Below are 25,826 nucleotides of genomic sequence, written 5' to 3' on the forward strand. Positions count from 1 at the left end.
GGGTGTATATACTTGTATGTGTGTATATATATATAGATAGATAGATAGGTAGAGATATAAAATTTAGTTTAATGACATACTTTTTTCCTAGCAATATAATCTGTGTATATGCTGACTTAATAACTGCTTTATGAGAGCTGTATACGGATCACCATTGATAAATGCATTAAATCAGTGGTTCCATAGACTGGCTGAGAATTTCAATCTTCTGGGAAGTTATAAAAACACACTTTTAACTCTGAGTCTCTGGAGATTGGGATTTTTTTTTTTTTCTGAGATAGGGCCTGGCAACCAGCATTTAAAATGTTCCCAGGTGAATCTGATATGCAGCCTGGTTTAGAAACCACTGCTTTAACTACCTAATGCTTCATCCTCATTAGAACTTTACTCATTAAAATTAAATACTAATTTGCCTTATAATTTGGAAGTCTAACATGTGACTCAGCCCAAGTGACTACTGGGTTTGGAAGTCTTCTATCCAGCACAAACCCTGAAATCCTTAAAAATGGGTGTGCAGGTCTTTCTTGTCTTGGTTTCTGATCACCTTTTACTCTCATCTCCTGCCACTTGCTACACGGATGTGCCACATTCTGTTTCCTTGCTATTCACAGAGAATGCCAGGCCTATTTATACCTCCTGTTTTGATCTTTAGACTTCCACATTTTCTTGTCTGCCTGTAAACTCCCAGGGATCTCAAGGATTCTACCTGAACGTCCGGGCCGCTGGGCCTGTTTCTCACTTTTTCCTCAGCATCCCAAGGACTCACTCCTTGGTACCGACTCTTTCCAGCCTGACACTTTGTTACAGTGTGCTGGGTTATTTCTTTACATTTTTATCTCAACCCGTATGTTGGGGACAGAAACCAAAGAGCCCAGCGCCTGCACACACTGGGCACTCAGTAAATATCCCAAATGAAGTTTTCTCAGATATGCATTTTTATCCCCATGACCCCTCTACAATTCTGTTCTCAATGCTGTGACAAATGATGTCTCTTTCACATGGTACAGCTTCTTTAAAAATGTTATCTTTTGGGTCTTCAAACTTGTTTGCTGCTATTAACTGTATTTCAGTTTGGTGTTTGTGAGCAGTACAGTCCGTTTAGTACATCTGTTCTTTATAAGACTGCCTTTCTTGTGAAATACTTCATATTGGATTTTCTGGAGTACTTTAGAGTCAATCACTGGGAAAAACTATCACCACAGCTGATTGATCCGGCTGAGTCCTGCTTTGGACGTGGTTTAAGACTGCAGTCCATGGGCTACCTCTGTCTCTGCTTCCTAGCTTCTCATCCACCCAGTGGACAGAAAAGCTGCTCTCCACAGCTTGTTTGGAACGTGCAACCTCAACTCCAGGAGATTTACTGAGATTCGTTGGTAGAGGCCCCAAAGGATCACTCTTGAAGGAGCGTGGCCAGATGATCAGTAGATGAATGATGCACAGCTCACGCTTTCCTTTCGAATTTTGCTTGTGGATCGCTCTGATAGCTGAGGATGTTTTCACATTCGCTGCGTCCCCCAGAGCAGAGAAGCGGGAGCAGGGAGGCGCAAGGGGCAGGCGCCGGGCTCTCCTATGCCCTGCGGGGAAGTGGAAGGCGCCGGGAGGGGTGGGGGGCGGGGTGCAGGGACGGTGGAACTGAGGAAAAGCAGGTCGTGGGGTTATTCCCTGAATGAATCCCGACCCACACATAAGCTGGGGTTTTCCCAGGAGAGACCTGGAGTTAAGAACAGAGAGGAAAAGGATGGTGGGAGAGAGGAGGAGGAAGCAAAGGAGTAGCCCAGGTGTGTCGTCCGCTCTAAGCGCAGCGGAGCGCACACGCCCTGCTCCTGCCATGCGTTGCCACGAGGCTTCCTCTTGCATTGCAGCCTTCCGGCCCAAGGCCCAGCTTCCGCACTTCAGGTGCATAAAGGGGACACTCATGGGAGTCCTCATGGGGTGGGCCTGCGTCGCATTCCCATGGCTGCGAGATGCCGCTGGGTCACCGAGAGGGCAAACGAGGCAAAGCGCTGTCACCTCCGCAGAGCTGACCCAGCCGCCCTTCCTCCCGCCCGTCCTGCAGGTGGCTCCCTAGCACGGCCCGCAACTATGCAGGGCCTCCAGCTGCTCCGCGCACAAGTGGCCGCGCTCCTGGCCCGGAGGCTCCGCCGCACGCTGCGCGCCGGGAAGAGCACCCTCGCCGACCTGCTGCTGCCAGTCCTCTTCGTGGCCTTGGCCATGGGCTTGTTCATGGTGAGACCCCTGGCCACCGAGTACCCTCCCCTCAGACTCACACCTGGACATTACCAGCGGGCCGAGACCTACTTTTTCAGGTAAGTTGTTTTTGTTCCTTTGATTTCGAAATTATGTCGAGGCAGATTATGAATTGCAATAGCTTCGATACTTTTGAGAATTCTAGATAAAAACTGGAAATATAAATGTTTTCATTATTTCCGAGGTCTGAATTCACGAGGAGATCCTTGGAGAAGCTCTTGCTCCTCTCAGGCTGTCTCAGGGCAGGCGCTTAAGGCTAATGAGGCTGCCTGGTCTCCGAATCCTGAGCCCCTGACCCCTCCTCGTGGTGGCCGAGTCCTTGCGCGAAAGGGCGCAAGCTGTCACTCGCCGACCTGCAGAGGGCCCAGCACGCCCTGCCCCACAGGAGGGCGGGATAGACTCCGGGATTTGTAGGATTCTAGAACGTATTAGATATATGTGGTATATTTCACAAAGCACTCCACAGTTGTTTCTGGGACAACAGCCCCACAGTTGCACACACCTCTCTGCGGAGAAACGTATGACAGCACGGAAGGGATGGAAGCGCTGAGCCTCCCCAGGCCGGGGTCAATTGAGCAGGATCTGTTGCCCGTGCGTTCAAGAAGAGCCTGGGTTTTTGCCACCAGATGAATTTACGCAAGAACTCAGAAAGCTTTCTGGGTTGCAGATTCATACACAAGGATTGGGAACCTAAAATAGAAACCGATCCCCTAAGTTCCTTTGCCTTAGTTTAGCGGGCTCCTCTCTAGATTCAGGAGAATCTGTGCAGTCAGGGAGGCCCGGCCCTTGCCGGGCACGGCCATGGCTGTGATCCAGACATCACTACATTGAACATGCAAAATCGTCTTCAAGGTGGCTACAATTTTTCACATTTGGGATGGGGAGACAAATGACTGGGACTCAGTGATACTGGTTTACAACTGCACAAGCATACTGGCTAGGCTTTTGAACATGAAGACAACTAAGAGGACAGTGTCAGTTCTGCTTTTGTCAAATATATATGCTTACTAAAATAAGCAGCTTAACCAGCTAATCTCTAAGAGCCTACTAATATGTGTGTAATTTTTGTAGTGATGTGTAATTTGGAATTAGATTTAAACAAATACATGGACAAAGTAAAAATCTATGGTAAATTCTTCAGTTTGTTCCCTCCTTGTCACACTCCTCAACTATAAAAGGGCTGTCACTATTTTGAGTCTTTTGATTATAAAATATGTTTCTTGAAGAAAATAATACAAAGCACAGGCTAGCCAAAAAATAAAATAAAAAACAATCACATGTAATTTTACCAGAGATATCTACAGTAAACCTATTGGGATAATCTGGCACATGATGTACATAATACTTGTATCTACATGCATTTGTATTTGTTATCACAATGAGATTACACTGTAATACTCTCTGTAACTCTTTTACACTCCATAATATCTTTGTATCTCTTCTTATAAATCAGTACAACCACTTTACTCATGAAAACTACAGTACCCTGACTACTGAATGGCTCTTTAGTAGTATGTTGTTGGAGGCACATTAATTTATTTAGACAGTCTCTTTTTGGGAGCATATAAAGGTTTATTTATTTGTTTTTTTTCCTATTATAGGCAATGCTGTATAAGAATCTTTATTTAGTTAGATTTAGGTGACTATCTACTTATTCTTACCATCAGCCATTTCTATTAGAATTTTGGGGGGCAAAGGCGTCAGTATTTTTATGGTAGATATTGCCAAATTACCCTTATAAATGTGTGCCACTTAACAGTCTTATAAAGTCATTGATTCTTTTCTTCAACAAATACTTATGGTGTACTTACTATATGCTAGCTACTGTTCTAGGTGGTAGTTATATGTATAATTAGAACAAACCAAAACCCCTAGTTTTGTGGGAGAAAGGAAGTTCAGTTCTCTAAACTCTAATAATTTTGATAGTTCAGACCTGATATTTCATTGCTTAATAGGCAGCTGTTTGATTACTATTGAAGTTGAATATTTTCAAAGTTTTTTGGTTATTTAAAATTTTACTTTACATATTGAATATATTAAGCATCGTCTATATATATATAAGTGTATTTCCACATCATATTTTGCTTCTAACTGACTTCTTCACCCTCCTCCCCTCTCTCAACTTTATCGCTTATCTTTTTCTTCTGAGACCGTTGAGAATTTCCCTTCATGGTGTTTATTTCACTGATACCACTTTCAGTTGACTCCAGATAGCCATTCACTTTCTCTACTGCATTATTAATTTGGCGATTATATTTTTCATTTGAAAGCATTTTTCCTACTCTCCCAGTATTCATTTGTTATAGAAGTGATGCACTTCAAAATTATTTTGAGTCTGAGAATTAAGATATTTTAATATTTTCTTCTGTTTCTAAGAGTTACTATTTTAAAGTAAGATATTTGTTTGTTCTCATTTTTCATAATGTTACTTAACTTATGAAACAGAGGCATTCACGTGTCTGGAGGTTTATTTTCTCATCCTTACAGAGGAGTCCTGCCTACACAGGTTATCGTACCTGTTCCATCAGTGATTGCAAGTGCCCCACTTCTCATGGTTAATTTCTGTCTAAAGAGAAAAGAACAAGCTTACATTTTCTCAGTTTTTATTTTAGTAGAGTGGTAGTTTAGTTAGTTATGAGGAAAAAGTAAAAAGCTACCAGGAAGCATCCACACTGATGGAACGTTTTCTTGCTTTTTTGGTATTATCTCTAATGTTTGAAGTGATACTCAAAAATTAGTGGGGGAGAAGAATAACTATCATCATTTTATCATTTTATGGCTGCTATAACTGCTCTTGTTAGGAACTCTCCACTGACATTCATTACTTTTCTTCTGCATACTGGATCCTCTCTGAGTGTGTACCTTGATTTCTCTGAAGACAACCCCTGTTGTTTTGCATTTGTATTAAACTTGCCTCTTTCCACTCTCAAAAGTGCCCTCTTATGAGTGATAAATGATATGGCCATTCCTTCTTTATTGAATCGGAGCACCATGGTCTAAATCTTGGCACAGGAATGATTCAAAAGGGGCCCAGATTTTCACATCTTATAGTCCTCCTGACTCCCTGTGTACACAGGCCACCCGTGGTAACCCAGCACCTATCCTTGCTGCTCCAAATGTGGGACAACCCCATTTTATAACATCTGTGAGCAGTCTCCTTGGGAAGGCATATAAGATTGCCATTACACTCCCTCGCTTTCTCCTTAGGGTAACTCCCTGTTGATAGGTGCATAATTCAGGCCTGCATGTAGCTTTCAAAAATCATGAATGCGTTAGCTTTGTGCTGATTTGGAAGATACATATAAATCTTATCTTATTAGTGTTCTGACAATTCTCAATAGAGCCCCATGCTTCTAAAATTTTAGAGTTGAGAAAATGCAATTATATATCTACATTAAATTCACTGAAAATTTCTTGCAGAATACAAATCTTCATAAAAGCACAAACCAGAAGAAATGCACTAGAGAGGTTCTTTTCTACCTGAATCCTTCTACAAATGAAGGGAACAGATGACACCCCCACAGCTCATAGAGGGTTTGAGCTTCTTGGGCCCAAACAAACCTGGGGCTTTGGCAACTCAGTCTGCAGTGTTCTCCAACTCACATGCTTTGGTGGCCAGGTGGGGAGTGAACGCATGACATCCACAGGGCTGTAAAGATGCTTGTTTTGTAACCAGACCTCCACAGCACATTGACTTTATAGACTGTGAGGGAGGAGGAGAAGTATGGAGCATGTCTGTGTTGGTTTGGGGTCTGGTCAGCCATTCATGACCCAGGCTTCTGACTCAGTTTTGTTCTGAATCAACTTGCTCTGATTGCTGTTTTGAGAGTGCTCCAGAAATTCTCCCTCCCCACTAAGAAGTGTGAGAAAAGGGTGGCAGGGCCTCTGTGCCTGTTCAGGGTGGAGGCGAGCAGCACAGAGCAGCCCCAGAGAAATTAGAGTAGGGTGGTGCAGCTCTGAGAGATACAGTGTGAACACAGCTGCACCTGCTTGCAGACATCTGAGGCTGGTAAGACCTGACGGACCTGCTCAAAACCTTGAGCAGCTCCATATTGCCCAAGGGATGATATTGCCACATCTTAGCATATCCTACAGGTCCTCCTGGTGCCTCTGCAGCCTCTGCCACTCCCTTTATCTCATGCTCTGAACTTCAGAATGACACAATCATACATGATGTTGCTGCATCTCTCCCTGTTTAAGGAAATGGAAACTACCTTCCTCTCCTCAGTCCTCTGCCACTTCCACTCTATACACTCTAATGTTCCCAGCAAAATAAGAATACTTCAAAAACCGGCTCAGATGCCCCCTTCCAAGGATCCTCTGTGGTTGCTCTCTCATCTGAATGTGTGTCATTCCTGTGTGGATGTCACTGTGGCTTAACTTAGTGCGGGAGATTCTTGCCTTTCTTCCTACAGGGAGACTTCCTGGAACGTAAGGATCAAGCCTTCTTTATATCTGTACCTTTAGTTCCTGCCAACATGTCTAGAAATGGTTACTTTCATTAAATCCTTGTTAAATTGAAATAATGAAAATGAAATGTATCAAAAATGTCTTCCAGAAATTAACTTGGACAGGCAGCAGACAAACAAATGGAACATAGAAAGACAGCTCTCTACACATTAAAAATATAAAATATTTAGGCTCCATGACCTCATCTTCTGGGATGGGGCTCTTAGTCCTTACTAGAGGAGATGGTCCTAAATACACCACTAGTTCACTGCATTAGAAAAACCCGTGAGCCCTCCTTGAACATGGCCCTGACCCTGGCCCACTGTCTGCTGAGTTTGTTCCTACCCCCAAACTCTCTCTCTTTTTCTCCTAGTTCTCCAACTAGGAGACCTAGAAAAAGACCTAGAAGGAGCAAGTGTAGGACTCCAAGTCCTGGTTGCTACACCAGTTCTTTAAGAACCCAAGAGGGCCAGTGGATGTATGTGGCCAGTCAGTGCCCATTTTCACCATCCCCTTCTCCTGTTAGCATGCCAGCAGAAACTGGGTGCCTTTTTTAGTTTTCTAGGGCTGTTATAGCAAAGAACCACAAACTGGGTTACTTAACAGAAATGTATTTTCTCACTGTTCTGGAGGCCAGAGGTCTGAAATCAAAGGGTCAGCAGGACCATGTCCTCTCTGAAGGCTCCAGGGGAGAATCCTTCCTTGCGTCTCTAGCTTCGGTGGCTACCAGCGATCCCTGACATGCCTTGACTTGTGGCAGCATCACTCCAGTCTCAGCCTCCCGTCTTCATGTGGCCTTCCTCCTGCATGTCTCTGTGTCCACATTTCCCTCTTAGAAGGACACCGGTCATATTGGATATGGTACCCACTCTAATCCTGTATGAACTCATCTAATTATATCTGGATAAACTCATTCCGAATAAGATCACTTTCTGAGGTTCTGAGTGGGCATGAAATTTGGAGGGAAATCATTCAACCCACAACATTTCCTACAACATCTTGCTTAACAAATACCACTAAACTTGACCAATCTCTTGGCCACTTGCCTACAGTAGAATCACTTGGTGTTCTGTAAAACTCAAGCTTTTCTGTTATATGCAGAAGGATAACAGAAATTAAATTAACTGAAGACTGACAGTGATTGTTGGTGTATATTTGTTGGTGTTCTGTCATCTCAAAAACATCCACCAGGTTTTGCAAAATGGTCACTGGGATGTGACAAATGTATACTTCATGATCCAGTGATGTTAACATTCATAGAGAACATCTTCAATTATTTATATTCTTCTCCTCATATATGTACAACTTCCTTCTATGTATGTGGCATCTTTATCACATGAAATAATAGTGATTGCTTCACTTTGTTTCAGTAATTCAGTGAGAGGACGAATGGAAAGTAATTGGACAATTGTTCGGAAGAAATACAATGAAAGTTATTTTTCTTCTTATTCTTAGTAAATACTAGGATGGACCTAATATATCATCTGTGCTTTTGAGCGGGATGGAGAGAATGTAGCACACTCACCAGCAGGCTCTTGGAAGCCTTTTTACTGGCAGAATAACATACAAAGTGCTGGCTGCCCCTCTGATCTCATTTCCTGGTTTCCCTTCCCTTGTCTGCAAGGTCCGCCTTCACACCAGGCCTCGTCCAGGTCATAGAACATCCAAACTCTGGACCGACTTTGCATGTCCAGTTGGATACCCCAAGAGCATTCTTCCTCTCAGTCATGGCACAGAAGCTGCTTTCTCAATGTAACTCGCCCATGGTCCTTTTACAGTCCAGTGGGAAAAAATAGATGGTAAATGAAATAGCTGAAACTATTTGCTTGACTTAATTATGTATACATTGTATGGGGACAAAGTCCAGCACTGAGTAGGCATTTTTAAAATGTTTACCCATGAGCGAATATATATCCTTCATGCTCTACCCAACCATGAATTTAGGATGTACTTCATGGCCCCTCACCCTGGGTGAACTGTTCTTCAGCTCAGCTCACCTGAGATTCAGTAATTTGTGAATTGCTGGTAGTCGTACCTCTTAGTGGGTTGAAATTTAAGAAAAAAGAGAGAGAATCCCTGATGACGACATTCTCATTGTGGACAGTGAACTCACAGATGTTGGGTGAACTCCTCGGTTGGCACAACCTAGCAGAAACAGGGCTGAGAATCCATTTCAGGCCTCCTGGCTCTAATTCTCATTCCACAAACACTTACAAGGCCATAAGTTCTACCCTGAGAAAGTTTACAGTCAAGCAGAGAAATTATCCCTACAAACAGATGGGAAAGTCTTATACTTGGTGCAGGGGTTGTGCATAAGCCACATGGGGAGATCTATTTAGGGGTGTTGAAGAAGGTTAAGGCTATGCCCCCTAAATTGCTTCTTCTGAGATAAATAGGTGTTTTCCAGACATGGAGAAGAGAAAGTTTCTTCTCTCGTACTCTCTCTAAAGGAAGAGTGTGAGTAAATGTGAAAAGTAATGAAGGAAGTCTAGCAGAAGCTTTGATGGTTTCTGGCAGGTATTACTGTATTATAAGGCATTCTGAGGAGAACTGACATTATCTTGCAAACACAATGCAGGGAGGCATTAAGGAGTTCTAAAATCTGGGGAGTGATATGAGGGGGATTATTTTTGTAGCTTCCAGGCATGAAGTCTGATTTGGAGCAGTCTATCTGAGTCTCTTCCCCTCATAGGTAGCTTTTTCTGTCTGGAATTGTGTAAGATTTCTTCTTTATCCTTGGAGTAAAGGATTCCCCCCCGCCCCCCTACTGTTTCCTTATCAAAACTGCAGATTTAAGTCTTTTTTTCAGTTCAGGGTAATTTTATTGGGGGGTGGGGGAGTACGGGGTCTCACTCTGTTGACCAGGCTGGAGTGCAGTGGCGTGATCTTGGCTCGCTACAACCTCCACCTCCTGGGTTCCAGTGATTCTCCTGCCTCAGCCTCCCGAGTAGCTAGGATTACAAGCATGCACCACCACATCTGGCTCATTTTTGTATTTTTAATAGAGACAGGGTTTCACCATGCTGGCCAGGCTGGTCGCGAACTCCTGACCTTAGGTTATCTGCCTGCCGTGGCCTCCCAAAGTGCTGGGATTACAGGCGTGAGCCACCGCGTCCTGCCAGTTCAGGGTAATTTTCTTCTATTATTAATCTAATTTCTTCACACCCATTTTTCCTTTACCTCCTTTTAGAACTCCTAGCACATCTCATGTTAGGGTCTTCCAAATCCATCTTTTAATTCTTTATCTTTCCTTAAGGATTTCTTTTTCCTTTTTGTCCTCCTTCTGTGTGGATTTTTCTTATACATCACTGTTTGTATCTAAACAGTGGCTATCCTCTTACTCAATTTATACCTCTAATATTATCTTCAGGAAACCATTCTTCTTGGTGTGAGAAAGTCCTGTGTAGGCGTGTGCTTCTCTGTTTTTTTGTTTTGTTTTGTTTTGTTTTTAACTTTAAAGTGTGTATTCCTGCAGCACCTTTATTTTTCATAAGTATTGGCACTGTTTGGGTTTTTCTCTGGTTGCTGGGACCCCAGGACATGTGTTTGTGATTGCTGTTTTGACAGATCAGATAAGTATGTTGCCTATCAACTGGATGAAGTTCCGAATCAAAGCACATTCTGCCTCTGTAGGGCAGCAGCTGGGCTGCCAGTACTTTCTGTTTTTTTCAGGGAGGTGGGGACCTTTGCTTCCTATACTCTCTCTCATTTAGGAATAGAAGGCATCAGCTCCTTTAATTAAGCTTTTTCTTGACTACTGGGGTCCAGCGAGAGAGGGGAGGCTGAGTTCTCTGGAGATTTGCAGGTCTCTGAGGGCCACACTTCCCAGGATGGGTCCTTTCTGGTCCTTTTCCCTGGATGCTCTGCTCCTGTTCTTCACATTGCATTCATATGTGGCCTGACCTGTAGAGATGATGGCCCTGAATTTGCTTGGCTAGTAGCAAATCCCATAGAGCCCAAGACCTCACCTGGAACCAGAAATTTATCAACACCAAAAGCTGGTTGGATCAGGAGAGGTTGAAAGACTGGAGCTGAGAGTGTAGGGAAGGAAGGAATAAAGAAAGGAAAGGAAAGGAAGGGAAAAGAATGGAATGGAATGGAAAGGAATGGAACGGAATGGAACGGAAAGGAAAGGAGGAAGGGAGGAATGGAGGAAGGAAGGGGAGAGTGTAGGCTGCTGTCTTCCCAGATGCCCCAGTGTTTCTCAAGGTTGTTTTGATCCTTGTCTAAATCAGAACCACTGAGGGGACTTGTTAACCAGGAAGGCCCATTAGGAGTGTGTATTTGTTCAGCCAAGCTCCTTGGGTCACTCTGGTGCACAATAAATTTTAAGAGATGATTATTAGAGAGAGTGATTCCATTTATGAAGTTCCTCGAGAATCGTAGGTAGTAATTTTCAATTTCTAGAGTCTAGTAAGGACAGATGTCAAGTGTTTCTAACATAGAGATTTACTTTAAAATATAGCCAGGAGTTTGAAGGCAACAAAAGAGGGATAGTTTAGGAAAAAGCATTTGAAGTTTGTGGTGACAAAGATACTTTTAAAAGAAGCTTGCATTTCCTAATTTGTTAGAAACCTGAAGGCTGTTTATACAGAGGTCACACTGCCTACTTATGAGACATAACTTTGTTGTAAATTTCAGCATGTTCCATCATTGTGTGTTTCTGGCCACAGCTGTAGGGAATTATATTAGGACAGTTGTAAACCATACGAATATTTTAAAATCTTTATTAAATTTTATGCAGTGGGGAAGATAGTGTTTTTCTATAAACATTTATTTCTGGATTTGGATGCCACAGAGGTGTTTGCATTTTAAGTTGCTCTGGAAACAAAGTCCTCCTCAGCAGAAATATAATACTAATTTAATGTAATGAGTTGCATTTCTTCTCAATTAAATTTTGTTTTTGTTTGAATGGTAAAAGTTCAGAAAGGGCCAGATTTAGGGAAGTAAAATAATTGGATGGAGATTAAGGATGAGGCCAATGAATTCAGTGCATTGTTAACATATCACAACTTGTTCAACACATCATTTATGAGACCCTGAGTTCCAACACCTATCCTAAGCATTGTGCCCTTTCCTCAAGGATTGCTTCATTCCAGTAATGAGAACAAGGGTAAGCCTCCAGTTAAACTCCGGTGAAGATGTATACTAAGGCCACCAGGCAGGACAAATGGAGCAGAGGAGGCAGGGAGGACTTATTATGGAATCGGTGTTCCAACCAAGGTTTCCAGGCCAGGCTGGAGATGGCTTCCAATCAAGTGTCCAGGATATTGGAGATACCGACACAGAGGGATCAGCACCCTCAAAAGCAGATCTGCCCAATCAAACAGTGGTTCTCCTGGTCTGGGCTGCGCTGGCTAGGCTGGGCTGGGTGCCGTGCTCAGGAAGAAATGTTGAGCAACAGGCCCTAGGATTGTGGAGGGATTCAAATACTATTTCAAAACGCATAGGTAACAAGATGCCATTGATAAATTTTGAGCAAAGAAAATGTCAGATTGGTATGTTAGAAGAGCTCACTAAAGGAATTAGAGAAATTGGGAGTCTGTAATGTTCCATTCTATGTGTACGGTCACACTGAACAGTAACCTAATGAGAAGTTTCTTCTCATTCTGAGCTTACGTTTGTTCTGCAGGATGTGGTTGGAAATTCCTACATTTCCACCTCAGACCTTTCTGCATTTTAATGCTAATAGCAATTCAGAAAAATATTTTGGACTCAATTATTTCTTGTCTGAGAACAAAAAATTAATTAGAGAAATCAGTGGTTACAGATTGCTCTGTGGTTGCTTACATTTCTTCTTTTTTTTTTTGCATTTTCTGTTTTAAAGCTTTTTTATTGCTCATAATAATTATACATATTTATGGGGTACATGTGATATTTTGATACATGCATACGATGTATAATAACCAAAGCAGGGTATTTAGGATATCTATCACCTCAAATATTTATAATGTCTTACTTTGGGAACATTTCAAATATTCTAGCTGTTTTGAAAATAGGATAAATTGTTGTTAACTACAGTCACCCTGCTGTGCTATCGAACACTAGTACCTATTTTTTTTATAACTGTATGTTTGTACCTATTAACCAACCTCTTTCTCTCCCCTATTCTTCCCAGCTTCTGGTGTTTGCATTTCTTCAATGTAGCTAATGTTTTAAGTTCTTTAAAAGGAGTCACTTATGTATATTTGTTAATTTATATAATAATTCTTTCCAAAAAGAATTGAGGTCACCAGGTATATCTATATAATCTATAATGCTGATTATATACCATTTTTGAAATTTTTGAGACAAGTGTTTGCGAAGATTCTTACTCAAAAAGTATTTTATAAATAACACAATGTAAGTTCTGAAAAGTAAGAAATCTGTACTCTTTTCTAAATACTAATTTAGAATTTTAATTAATTAAATGAGCTCATTCTCATTCAGTCCAATTTAGAAAATCTTAAAATGTCTTTTTCTCTACATTTTCTCAAGATAGTCTTATAATTGAGGTATAAAATTTAATACAGGGTTTGTTTCTACAACTCCCCACAGTGACATGAATAGTGTCTTATTGCTGATGGTGTCTTCAGTAAGGAAATTCAGTATTGGTGTTTTTGGCTTTCAGTAATGCTGCTTGAACTACAAATAGACTTCTGAGATGTGTGCCAGTAAAATTTAATGTGTACTTAAAGCACACGTAGGATTCTGTGTTGAGGACCTCTGTTAAGAAAATGTAGCTCAATATAGCTCACATATAGAAACCAAATGATATTTCTTACATTAGAAATTGTTTTATTTCAGGACTATGTTAATAGAACAAATATTCAGACCAAACTGGAGCTCCAACTTTAAGAGCATAGTTTTTCAGATTTTAATATATTAACACAATATGATATTATGTAGCCTTTAAAATTTGTTTTTAAAAACCATGCAAATATGTGAAAAATGGTGGTGTTATATTAAGTGAAAATGTTGAGGAAAATAATGTACTGTGAATGTGAGTCTATAAAAATGCATATCTGATGGCAAAACTATACTTGTAATAAATTTTCCAATTTTATTGCTTGTTTGGCATTACCATAAAACAGTGGAAAATTAGCTCTATCTCACTTACTAGGAATCATTAGATGGATCAGCCTGACTAGGGCACAATGTGAGGTCAGCAGCTGGTTCTCCATTCTCTGTTGGGAGCCACTAATAATCCCACTTTGTTTCCTTTGTCTCACAATGAACAGCAGCAGTGGGGGCGACGACTTGGACCTCACCCGTGTGCTTCTGCGGAAGTTTAGAGATCAAGATTTGCCCTGTGCAGATTTAAACCCACGCCAGTAAGTGTCAGGTGCTCTCTGCAAAAGTGAACACTCCCAACTGGTAATATTGTAGCCTGGGAGGACTGTTTTTCTTCATGATTGGTTATTTCATGTCACAAGTTTATGTTATAAAAAATGAAAATTAGCCTAATGACTAGGTTATTACTGAACGGGCCTTATGGATATCACCATACAAAATGATCCGAAATAAGCTTCGTAATTACCCCCTTTCTCCCTTCGTACATGCATGCTTTATATTATTGCAAAATAAATTAATAATTAACAGCATTCAATTTGTTTAATAAAACCCAAAGCTGAAAAGAATGAAGTAGCAATTAAGTCTGAATTATGTCTTAGCTATTATTTACTTTTAGAGAATCCTTGTACATATAAAAAATTAATTATATATTTTTTAACTTAAAAGACTTAAAGGTCAGTACTGTACATCAATCTGGGGTGAATTACTTTGAAAATGATCTTTTTGGTATTTAATCATGGTTATTGTGATGATCTTTCTATGAAACCTGGATAGGGGAGGCCTTTCTTTATAAACACTTATTTCCCTCTTATTTTGCTCAATTGTTATATATTGAAGATCTACTACAAGCAAAGTGCTGCTGTAGGAACCAAAATTAATATGGAATATGGCCCTGGTCTCAAGGAATTTGCAGTTCTGGGTAGAGCAAATGAGGCAAATGATAAAAGCCATAATGATTTATTAAGTGCCAGAAGTGTATGCTTTTAAGTAGTAAATATAAAAATCTAACAATAATACAATATTGGCAATTTGTTTTCTAATTTGTGATGACATATTTTGCCCATTAGTCATATTGGTAATTAGTGTGAGACTGAAAAACTATTAGTGTTCTCAGTTAGAAAGAATTAATAGATAATTATGTTGCTTCACTCTAGTCTTTGTAAAACAAAGTAATTTATTTAACTAAAGCTTCAATGGTAGTGTTTCTATTTTTCTCCTCTCTGATGGAATACACAGGGTGTAAAATATGTCTACCTTTGAAAAATTGAAATGTAACCTAGGGCCCCATGGGGTCCGGCCCTGGTCCAAGCTGGGATCAAAGAAGAACCAGTTAGAAAAAAAAAAATCTTTTATCTAATCCTTCTCCTTCCAGAGGAAAAAACAAAAGGTAGAATCAATAATTAAAGGACAGCAGAACGTATTGGACATTTTGTTTGGGCATGTATTTTACTTCCAGTTCCTTTTACATGGGTTGCAGTAGAGCCCCAAACTCTCCTCCTCTCCTTTCTCTGTTCCATGAGCTCCTGCCCTCCAGCCCAGCCTGCAGATCAGCCTCATTGCTTTTCTCCTCTGTCCGTTCTTCTTCTACCTTCCTGGATTTATGTTTTTGTGTTCTCCCTTTTCTTTGTGAAATCTACCTAATCTATCCTTAACTCATTTCTATATTTAATCATTTCTATCTATTTTTGTGGTCAGCATAACAAAAGGGTAGGGGGAGAGGTACATGAAAAGATGCTGTGAACACTTGTATTAATAATAATTTATGTCCATGTTATACAAATAGGGCTTGATTCACTAGGACCTCAAATGAGAGCAAAAAGTTTTACTTAAAACCTGTAGATTTCCTTCTGTAAGTGTAAAATATTGTTGAATTTGATGATATCTACATTTTACCTCCTTGGAAGACTTGGGCAATCACTTGATAATTAACTAGAGGAAACATTTTAAAATAATACATTAGATTCTACTGATAGGTTGCTTTTCTGTTGAGATACTCAACTCTGAGTGTCAACTCAATGGTGCTATGTTGAACTTCTGATTTGTACCTCCCTCTCATACGAAGACAATGAAGAGCTCTAGAAAAATCCACTGTTGTCTAAATCCGATCTAAAATATGAGTTTTCTCACAGTAGTAGGTGATGCATAATTTAAAATTTAAAATGTGTTAAAGTAGTCAACTTTTAGAAGCTGACGGGTAGATATAGATATTTAGCTTCGTTTTACAAGGCTTATATCTGGTGGCACTTCAGTGTTGAATTCTCCTACTATTTCTAACACAAAATGGTCACTTTCCTCACCCATTCTTGTTAGTGGTTTAGTACAGAACAAAAGTCATAGCAAATCTTATATTTCTATCAAACTTAAAACGCCAAGTGGGGAGATGGATAAGGTTTATTTTTGTAGTTAAAAAGAAAGTTATTAGATAGCAGCGATATAATAAATCATCTCGGTACTCAGGAAAATCTAGAAGGCTCATTATTAGCCAAAAGGTGGGATCTTCAGAGCCTGTCATGGCTGGTGACAGATTCCCTCTTAGGGGCCTGTAAAGAGGAAAGTTGAGGCCATGGATCAGCAGTGTAGAGAGTGTGCATACCAGGGATCATGATAGAGGGGTAATATAGGACCAGTCTGCCTGAATCCAAATCTCAGCTCCACTCTTACTGACTGTGTGACCCACGCAACTTGCTGAACCTCTCTCTGCTTTTCTTTATTTGCATCAGTGTGCTGTCAGTTCTGTAGAAAGAACAGTCACCTCAATGGCAGGGTAGTTCTTGTAGAGAGCTTTTGTTCTCTTAAGGCAAGTTCCTGCCTCAGAAAGCAACTCTCAAGACAGGAGGTGCTTAGAGCTTCTGCCTCTGTCTTTGAGATTTAAAATGCACGTTAGCACTTTGGGGAGGCCGAGGTGGGCGGATCACGAGGTCAGGAGTTTGAGACCAGCCTGGCCAACATGGTGAAACCTCGTCTCTACTAAAGACACAAAAAATTAGCTGGGTAAGGTGGTGCGCACCCATAATCCCAGCTACTCGGGAGGCTGAGGCAGGAGAATCACTTGAGCCCAGGAGGCGGAGGTTGTAGTGAGCCGAGATTGTGCCATTGCATTCCAGCCTGGGCAACAGGGCGAGACTCCATCTCAAAAAAAAAAAAAAAAAAAAAAAATGCACCTTAGGTGATTGAAAACTCCAGGCAGCCCTGTAGTAGAGAGAACTATTTCACCCAGTGTGTCCAAACCTGAAGGACCAAATGACCCTCCTCCAGCAGTCTCTCTGCAGCTGTGTCCTGTAGGCCACTTTAGGGAAATGCTTTGCTAAGTCAAAGTGTATTTTTAGATTCCTAAACTTTAAAAGAAAAATTATGTAGAAACTTCTGATTTCTCATAGATCATCCCCTCTGTCTCTCCCTTTTATGAACATTCACACAGCTTCTTAGTGAATCTGTTTGAACACAAAAGTTGTTGGAGGCTGAGAAGTGCTCAAAAAACTACCTGTCATGGGTCATTATGTACCTCTCATGGACACGTAGTTTTACTCTATAAAAGGGAGCTAGGAGAAGAATAAGGGAGGATTTGGAAGAGAAAAAGAAGACTGACTTTTTGAAGTCATATATTAAATTATAAACACTTGTTAACCATCATCTAAGGCATGTGAAGGAAGAAAGCCCTGCTGAGTTTCAGAAGTATAAATGGAATTTTTTTGAAAGTACATATCAGATACAGTACTCTGATTAAATACGTACCTCTCTTAGGTGTTATTTCCATGTAAACTCTTAAGTTTTAAACTGGAGTCCCTATAAGCTAGTCAGCCAACAAAGTGTGGAGAAATCTTTACATTATTTTTGTTGTTTCAGAAATTACATAGACATTGTACTTTGCTAACCTGGTTAATAGGAATGGCAAGTTTCTTTTCACTGGGCAGGGCTTTCTTCAATTGGTGTTATCATACTGGCTTTCTCATTGGAGCAGCACACACTTTGCATAGAGCTGGGATCTCAACAGCTGCTTCACCTCTCTGGACCCCACCTCTTCTTCTGAAAAGCAGGGCTAGTAAGGATGGTGGTAAAAATATCTAGCCGGTGCTTGTAATTCGGTAAATGCTGGTTTTCTTCCTCCTTTTCCAATTTTTGAGTAATTAAGAGTAATTATCATTACGAAAACAAATTTTGATTTCCAAATGCTAGAAAAAATATTTTAAAGTATGGGACTCATAAGGAAATAGAAATGATAGGGAAACTGTGGAATACAAATGTGTTTTTGAACCACTGCTATAAATGGTTTTCATAACTGTTTCTGTTGCACAATCTTTCTGCAACAGAAAGTTTTACCAGAAAGGTTTAAAGTGGAAATTTAAAAATTATTTTTCCTTAAGTGATGATTGAATTACTGTGTCATGCCACAAAAAGGAATTGGCGTCTTGCTGTTTATTAATTGCTTCTTGGTACCTGTTTATGAGACTGCAAGCCTCAGGTTCCACCAGGAGCCCCAGCCCCACCGTGAAAGTCCTAGGGAGCCCTGTGATACACTCAGTACCGTAAGAAAAGTGAGCCCCATGTAATATAATGGAAATGCTGGCGTTGTAATAAAACATTGTCATCAGATTAACAGCTCAAGCTGTGAAAACAAATGTAAGAGCTCTGCCTTCTCGGCAGTGGGAGATGATTATCTTGTGAACTCTGTTAGTCTGATGAAACTCTCTTTTATGGAAATACAATGGCTTTGTAAATCTAAAAGATCATTCCAATTCTCTCCTTTGTTTTTTAGGAAGAATTCTTCATGCTGGCGCACAGATCCCTTTTCTCACCCAGAATTCCAGGATTCATGTGGCTGCCTGGTAGGTTTCTGCAGCATTTTTGATCTTTTTAAGTCTAAAATTCAAGAGACAAAAATGAGTTTACCCTATCTATAAAATTTTCATATTTGTAACTGTGTCTCTATGACTTTTTGGTTTCCTGGATTAGCTGTTTCTGGGAAAAGTTTCATCACATAAAGTGAATATTTATAGAACACAGATGCTGTATAGATTGACAGTACCCCTTTCCTTCATTGCCTACTGCCTTTGGTCTTTAACATTCCCCTGGCATTCATTAAGAAAATGACTATTCTTCAAGTAATGATAAAGAAGCTAGAATTGCCCTAAGGAAGGAAATTTTTCTAAATTTCAAGGCAGCATGACCTCAAGGTTCTTGCCATATTTTTATTTGGGCTAGATATTAACAGCTAAGATGCCCCTTAGCTCTCTGACTATGGTTGATTCTTACAAAAACATGTGGAAGTAGGTGAGCCACTATTGAGGTGAGAGACATCACTGTCTAATCTGTGAAGGAGAATAAATTGAAATTTATTTGGAAAACTGATTGGAACTCATCTCAAAGAAAATCTCAGACTCTAATTAATAAAAGGCATAGACCTGCTAGCCACAATCAATAAGCAAGTATGATGACAGGTCTAATTTATAGGAAAAAGGGAAAAGAAAAAAATATTGAAGTTAATTGAGCATCTGTAATGGAAATGGCCACTTGGAGAACATGTTTACAGGGCCTTCCTAGTTAGTGGCTGATGAGATGCAATTCTCCTTAATAGTTGTCAACCTAAGGGAAGAAACTGAGACAAATTAATATAGGTAGAGAGTTTATTTGAGCCAAAGTTGAGGACAGCTATGTGGGACACACTTCCAAGTTATCTTTGGAAGTACTCTAGAGAACAAAAAAGAAGCTCAAGTGAAATGGCCTTATTGTCTAGGGTGTCAAATGAAGTTATTTGTCTCATGGCCAAGGAAGTCAAGGATGTGGACACACCAAGAGTAAGCTTAGAGCAGAAATGTAATAAGTGAAAGAAAGAGAGAAAACTCTCTGCTGCAGAGAGGGATCTCAAAAAAGGGTTGTCATTTTACAGTGAAGTGCAATGGTTTTAATAAAAAAAGCTAGCAGGGAAGGGTGCTCCATTTATATAGGGCTCAAAAAACTGGTTAGGATTAGGTGTGTCATTTCCATAAGGCGTGAATCCCTGGCAGTCCCCACCACATCTGTTTAGTGCACATGCAGGTCCTTAGCCTAAGTTACTCCATATTGCTTATCTCCTCCTACTGTGCATGCATTAGGAGTGGAACCCTTTTTATTAATCCATTTTCATGCTGCTGATAAAGGCATACCCAAGACTGGGCAATTAACAAAAAAAGAGGTTTACTGGACTTACAGCTCTACATGGCTGGGGAGGCCTCACAATCATTGTGGAAGGCGAAAGGCACTTCTTACATGGCAGCAGCAAGAGAGAGAATGAGAACCAAGGGAAATGGGTTTCCCTTTATCAAACCATCAGATCTCATGGGACTTATTCCCTACCATGAGAACAATAAGGGGGAAACCACCCCCGTGTTCAGTTATCTCCCATTGGGGTCCCTCCCACAACATGTGGGAGTACAAATCAAGATGAGATTTGGGTGGAGACATAGAGCCAAACAATATTACCCTTCAAGATGGATGTGCCTGGCCCAGGGTAGCTCTTCTTATCTATAGTGTTGCAGCCATGTTCCAAGCAAGCTCCCCGTGCAAGCTTCCTTATGTGAGTATGTCGAAAAAGGAAAGGAATGTGCTCACTGGGGCCCACTGTATGTCAGTGAAACTTGCTGACTACACAGGAGGCCCCTTTCTGTGAGGGAATTCATCTCCCCATCTATGTTTGCAGCCCGAACTTTCAGGCTGCTCTTTGTTAGAAAATAAATGCCACTGAGGACCTTGCCCTAACTATCTGCCTAGCCAGTTTCTTCCTTCCTTCTCTCTCATAATTTATTAAAGAAAAAAGAATGAATCAGGAGAGTGGGTGGTTACAAAAGTCGTTTGTCAGGGAATTCTCACTGGCTTTGTTAGGTTACTTTATAGCTCTGGTGGTGGCACTCAGCCTAGGGTCCATATAGCGAGCTGCTTAGAAATGATTGCTTAGCCCAAGGGGGATGGGGTGGAGTGTGACTGCTGTCTCACTCTAGTGCCTCTCTGGGCCTGATTATTTAAAGGGAGCTCACATTCCTCAGATAAAAAGTTTTTTTGTTTCTCTTTTTTCTAGAGATTTTAGAAGCCTTGCTTTTGGAGGAACTAGTCTGCTTTCTTCTCTTAGACGAAAGATACACATGTAAGCGGGAATAGTGACACAGTACCCTTAGTGAGCACTCAGAGTGTTGGTTGATATGGGAGAGGTTTTGGAACTCTCCATGTTTCCCTCTTGGCCCCAGCTGTCAATAAACTCAGCTACATTTGGTGATCCTTTGCAGTGATCAGTTATCTTTTTTTTTAAATACATAATTATTGTTTTTTTTCCCCTGGTCTTGTTTTTCCATTTATTCACTTTAGGGGCAAAGGGCAAACTTCCCTCTGAAGCTTCACTGAAAATCAATTGACAAAAGGCAGGTTAACTGGGGAAATACCATACAAACGTGTTAGTGTGCATGGGAGGATCACATCACAGAGTAATTACCCCAAACCCCCAAAGAGGTGCAGAAATTTCTATACCCTTTTCATAGGGGAAGGAGGAGATGGGAAATGTGGATAATTCTTTTAGGGACAGGAAATGATTGTTATAGCGAAAGAATGGGCCAGGGAGAGAGAAATTAGGTTGTAGATGATTCTCCTGGAATTTGAGTGAGCCTGAAAGTCAGGCATTATCTTGTGAAAAAGTCCATCCAAGCATGGTTGCATTCTTCACACTTCTTTTCTGAAATAGATAATGAGATTTCAGGGAGGGGATTGAGGACTTATGTGTTTCCTTTGGTAAGGAGTTTTTTGGTCAGATATGGAAATTCCAAAGAGAATTGGAATGGAGGAGGAACAAGACAAGGTTTCAGGGACCTTGATTCTGAGGCTTGTTTCTGAGGCCTTTCAATTGATAAAAATGCCCAGCATGCACAAATGCCATATTTTGGGGGATTGTTTTCTATGCCTCAGCACTCATGAGATCTCTAATTTTTTACACCACGCTCTTATTCTCTAGCCTTGATTTGATCATTCTATTATAGTAGTGGCTTTTAGTACCACCAGCTACCTAAGACCTATTGGGATTAGACTGGGTACATATCAGAATGATTGGTGTTTATGTTCCTAAATTCACTTCAACTCACATGAACTATGAGATTTCAGTAATATGTAAGAAAAAAGGTTTTATCTGAAAAAGTTCCATAGTCAAATACATTTTGCAAATGCTGGATAAAGCAGTATTAAGCAGGTATCTTTGCCACAGCTCTTCTAAGAAGCTATTTGGTGATAATGAAATTGTCCGTGAATTGACAGTGGAGTAGATGCAGCATTTTCTGCAAATTTGACTGCAAGAGTCCTTCCCTTTTGTGGCACCAGTGTGTTTCGGGATGCACTTTGAGAAATGCTGGACCACACATTAGAAATCAGAGAACCTCAGGAGACAGGGAGTTGAGGTGGAATTAATGAAAGTCCTAAGCAATGGGTGTGGCTACTCTTCGGGGTTGTCTCAAAGGAGACGTACACAAAGCTGTGTGGAAGGAAGGCCTATAGACCCAAGGCCAGTTCTCTGGTCTTTAGTGTTCATGTTGAGCCAAGTTGACTGTGTTTTGACAGAAGGAGAAATATTCCTCTTCCCCTAAATACATGTGTGCTATCCAGCAGCCCTGGGTCTGCAAGAGCATGTCAATTTCATTTTTTTTTCTTTTTTTTTTTTTTTGAGACAGAGTCTCGCTCTGTCACCCAGGCTAGAGGGCAGTGGCGTGATCTCGACTCACTGCCACCTCCACCTCCTGGGTTCAAGTGATTCTTCTGCCTCAGCCTCCTGAGTAGCTGGGATTACAGGCATGCGCCACTGTGCCCGGCTAATTTTTGTATTTTTAGTAGAGATGGGGTTTCACCATCTTGGCCAGGCTGGTCTCGAACTCCTGACCTTGTCGTCCACCTGCCTCGGCCTCCCAAAGTGCTGGGATTGCAGGTGTGAGCCACCACGCCCAACCTATTTCCTCATGTTTTATCAAATATGCTGTGGCTGTCTCCAAACCTACAAAAAAGTTCCATGGTTAGTCCTGAGGATGAAAACATGATTTGGAAGAGACGCCGTTAGAAAAGGCTTAAAGGGGAACAGGAATTGAGCTAACTCTAAAGAACAAACAGGGATTTTTAGGGTCTGAGCTCCAGTGGATAACAACACTATGACCCAAAACATGTCATCGGGACTGAGTGTGGCTTTATACAGAATAGGTGGAGGGCATATTTGTTTCTTGTCACTGAGATAATAAATTATCACACAGTTGGTGGCTTAAGAAAACATGAGTTTATTCTCACACAGTTCTGGAGGCTGGAAGTCTGAAGTCAGTGTCACTGGAGTGAAATTAAGGTGTCTGAAGACTCTTGAGGACAATCTGTCCTTTTCCTCCTGCAGCTTCTCTTGTTTCTGGCCTTCCTTGGCCTCTGGTGACATTACACACATCTCTATCTCCATTGTCACAGTGCCTCCTCCCCTTCTTTCTCTGTCTAGTCCTCCTCTGCCTCCCTCTCACAGTGGCACAGGTTGTAACCAGCAAAAGGGCCTGGCTGCTCGCTGCTTGTAGAAAGAGGCCAAAATAATAACGAGCTGATTAAAAGTGAGCAAGACTTTTTTATATGTGCCAGCAAGGGGAAGAGCAGAAAGCAATTCCGCTGTAATTTGTGGAGGGAACACAGGGATTTTTAAAGAAAGGGTTTGGAATGCAGAAGAGGCAGGGGTGGTAGGTTGGGGGTTGGGGAGCGTGGAGCTAGGAGGTCCCAGGAGGGGTTACTTACTCCAGTGGCTCATCTTGAATTATTGTTTCATTTGGTGAAGAGGCTGACCCCATCGTGGATCCTGCCAGGTTATAAATTAATCACAATCTTGTAGTTAGTCTTCAGCCGGGAATGGGTTCCAGCCTTGAAGTAATCTTTTGCTGGGGACAGATTTTCAGAGGTGTGTAGTCCTCTGAAGCTTCTAAGGAAATATATGACCAGGTAAGTGAGCATGGCATGTGCTTAACAAGCATCTAGGTAAATAAATGTGCATAAGGCACGGGGGCATGAAGTGGGAAAGGAAAGAGAAAGAAAACATTTCGAGGCTATAAGTTTATCTCAGAGCTACATCTTGAAACTCAGAGGGGAAAGAGGAAAAGGGAAAGGATAAAACATTTTAAAATGTTGTTTGAGGCTAAACTGCTAAGCAGCTCAGTTACAAGGTGACTGCATGAGGGCGCACTGTCACAATCAAGGATAATCTTCTGGACTCAAGATCTGTAACTTAATAACATCGTCAAGATACAAAGTAGCATTTAAAGAGTCCAGAGATGAGGGCCTGATATTTTGGTGGGGGGGCGGTCAATATTCAGTTTAATACAGAGGGTGTATTTGGGGACACCTACACGGATAATGGTTAGAATGAGACCAATGATATTTTCTCGCGATCATTAAAAAGTCAGGAAACAACAGGTGCTGGAGAGGATGTGGAGAAATAGGAACACTTTTACACTGTTGGTGGGACTGTAAACTAGTTCAACCATTGTGGAAGTCAGTATGGCGATTCCTCAGGGATCTAGAACTAGAAATACCATTTGAGCCAGCCATCCCATTACTAGGTATATACCCAAAGGACTATAAATCATGCTGCTATAAAGACACATGCACACGTATGTTTATTGCAGCACTATTCACAATAGCAAAGACTTGGAACCAACCCAAATGTCCAACAATGATAGACTGGATTAAGAAAATGTGGCACATATACACCATGGAATACTATGCAGCCATAAAAAATGATGAATTCATGTCTTTTGTAGGGACATGGATGAAACTGGAAATCATCATTCTCAGCAAACTATCGCAAGGACAAAAAACCAAACACTGCATGTTCTCACTCATAGGTGGGAATTGAGCAGTGAGAACACATGGACACAGGAAGGGGAACATCACATTCTGGGGACTGTTGTGGGGTGGGGGGAGGGGGGAGGGATAGCATTAGGAGATATACCTAATGCTAAATGACGAGTTAATGGGTGCAGCATACCAGCATGGCACATGTATACATATGTAACTAACCTGCACATTGTGCACATGTACCCTAAAACTTAAAGTATAATAATAATAATAAAAAAGAATGAGACCAAGGATATTTTCTAGTAGACCTGAATTCTTGATAATAATTGGAATTTTTTTTAGCAAGAAAATCATCTAACTGAAAACACCATTTTAGAAGGATGTATCTTGATAGGTATGGGGGGTGGTAAAGTGAGTTGGAGAGAGGAAAGCTGGAGGTAGGGAAACTTTAGAGGTTGTTATGTTCATCAAGGTTGGCTGATTTATTTATTTATTTTAATTGAGAAGCAGAAGTTATATATATTTGTGGTTACAGCATATCATATATCATGATATATATATAATACATAAAATGATATATTATATATACATATATCATTATATATACATATATAATATTTCATTTATATATATTTCATTTATATATATATCATATATATCATTATATGATATATATAATCACACACACCCATTATGGAAAGGCTAAATCCAGCTTTTTAATATATGCATTACCTCATGTACTTATTGTAGGGGCACAGGAAAACTTGCCCTTCATCCTCTGTAAGTTTGCTAAAAAATCAACTCATAAAAGCAGATTAATTGGAGAAAAGGCATATGAATTATTTTAACATGTACAGGGGGAGAATTACAGAGTGATTATCTATCCCCCAATGAAGTTCAGAAGTTTATATATCATCTCAAGTTTACAAAAAGAATAGGGCTTTGGATCCTGGCAAATCAGGTTATGGGGGGAGAAGACGCATTTTGTACTGGGACAATAAAAGATTGCAATAGAGAATAAATGGATCTTGGAACGGACACTATCTGTTTAGGTATGGTTACATTCTTGGTCTTACAGGGAGGAGAAGAAATAAAACATTCTCCTTGGTGAGTCTAGATCTTAGTTAGGTAAAGAATTTCAACTTCATCCTGTGCTTTGGGAGAGATGGTGGGTAGGAGGGAGGTCAGAGAGACCTTGAAGCTTCTTTAGCTCAGCATGTGAAAGCACCATATTTTGGGGTATTGTTTTCTGAGCCCCAACGTTACTA

The 25,826-nt window shown here is 40.8% G+C and overlaps 1 protein-coding gene across 1 annotated transcript in view; it reads left to right on the forward strand.

Moving 5' to 3' along the window:
* Positions 1–25,826, forward strand: part of ABCA13 (ATP binding cassette subfamily A member 13) — a 471,542-nt gene that overhangs the window by 279,598 nt on the left and 166,118 nt on the right. The window contains 3 exon segments of the mRNA XM_031013046.3: positions 2,057–2,306; positions 13,920–14,009; positions 18,503–18,572. Coding sequence (XP_030868906.2) covers positions 2,057–2,306; positions 13,920–14,009; positions 18,503–18,572 — 410 coding nt within the window.

Source organism: Gorilla gorilla, chromosome 6 (genome assembly GCF_029281585.2).
Source record: "Gorilla gorilla gorilla isolate KB3781 chromosome 6, NHGRI_mGorGor1-v2.1_pri, whole genome shotgun sequence".
NCBI classification, from domain to species: Eukaryota; Metazoa; Chordata; class Mammalia; order Primates; family Hominidae; genus Gorilla; species Gorilla gorilla.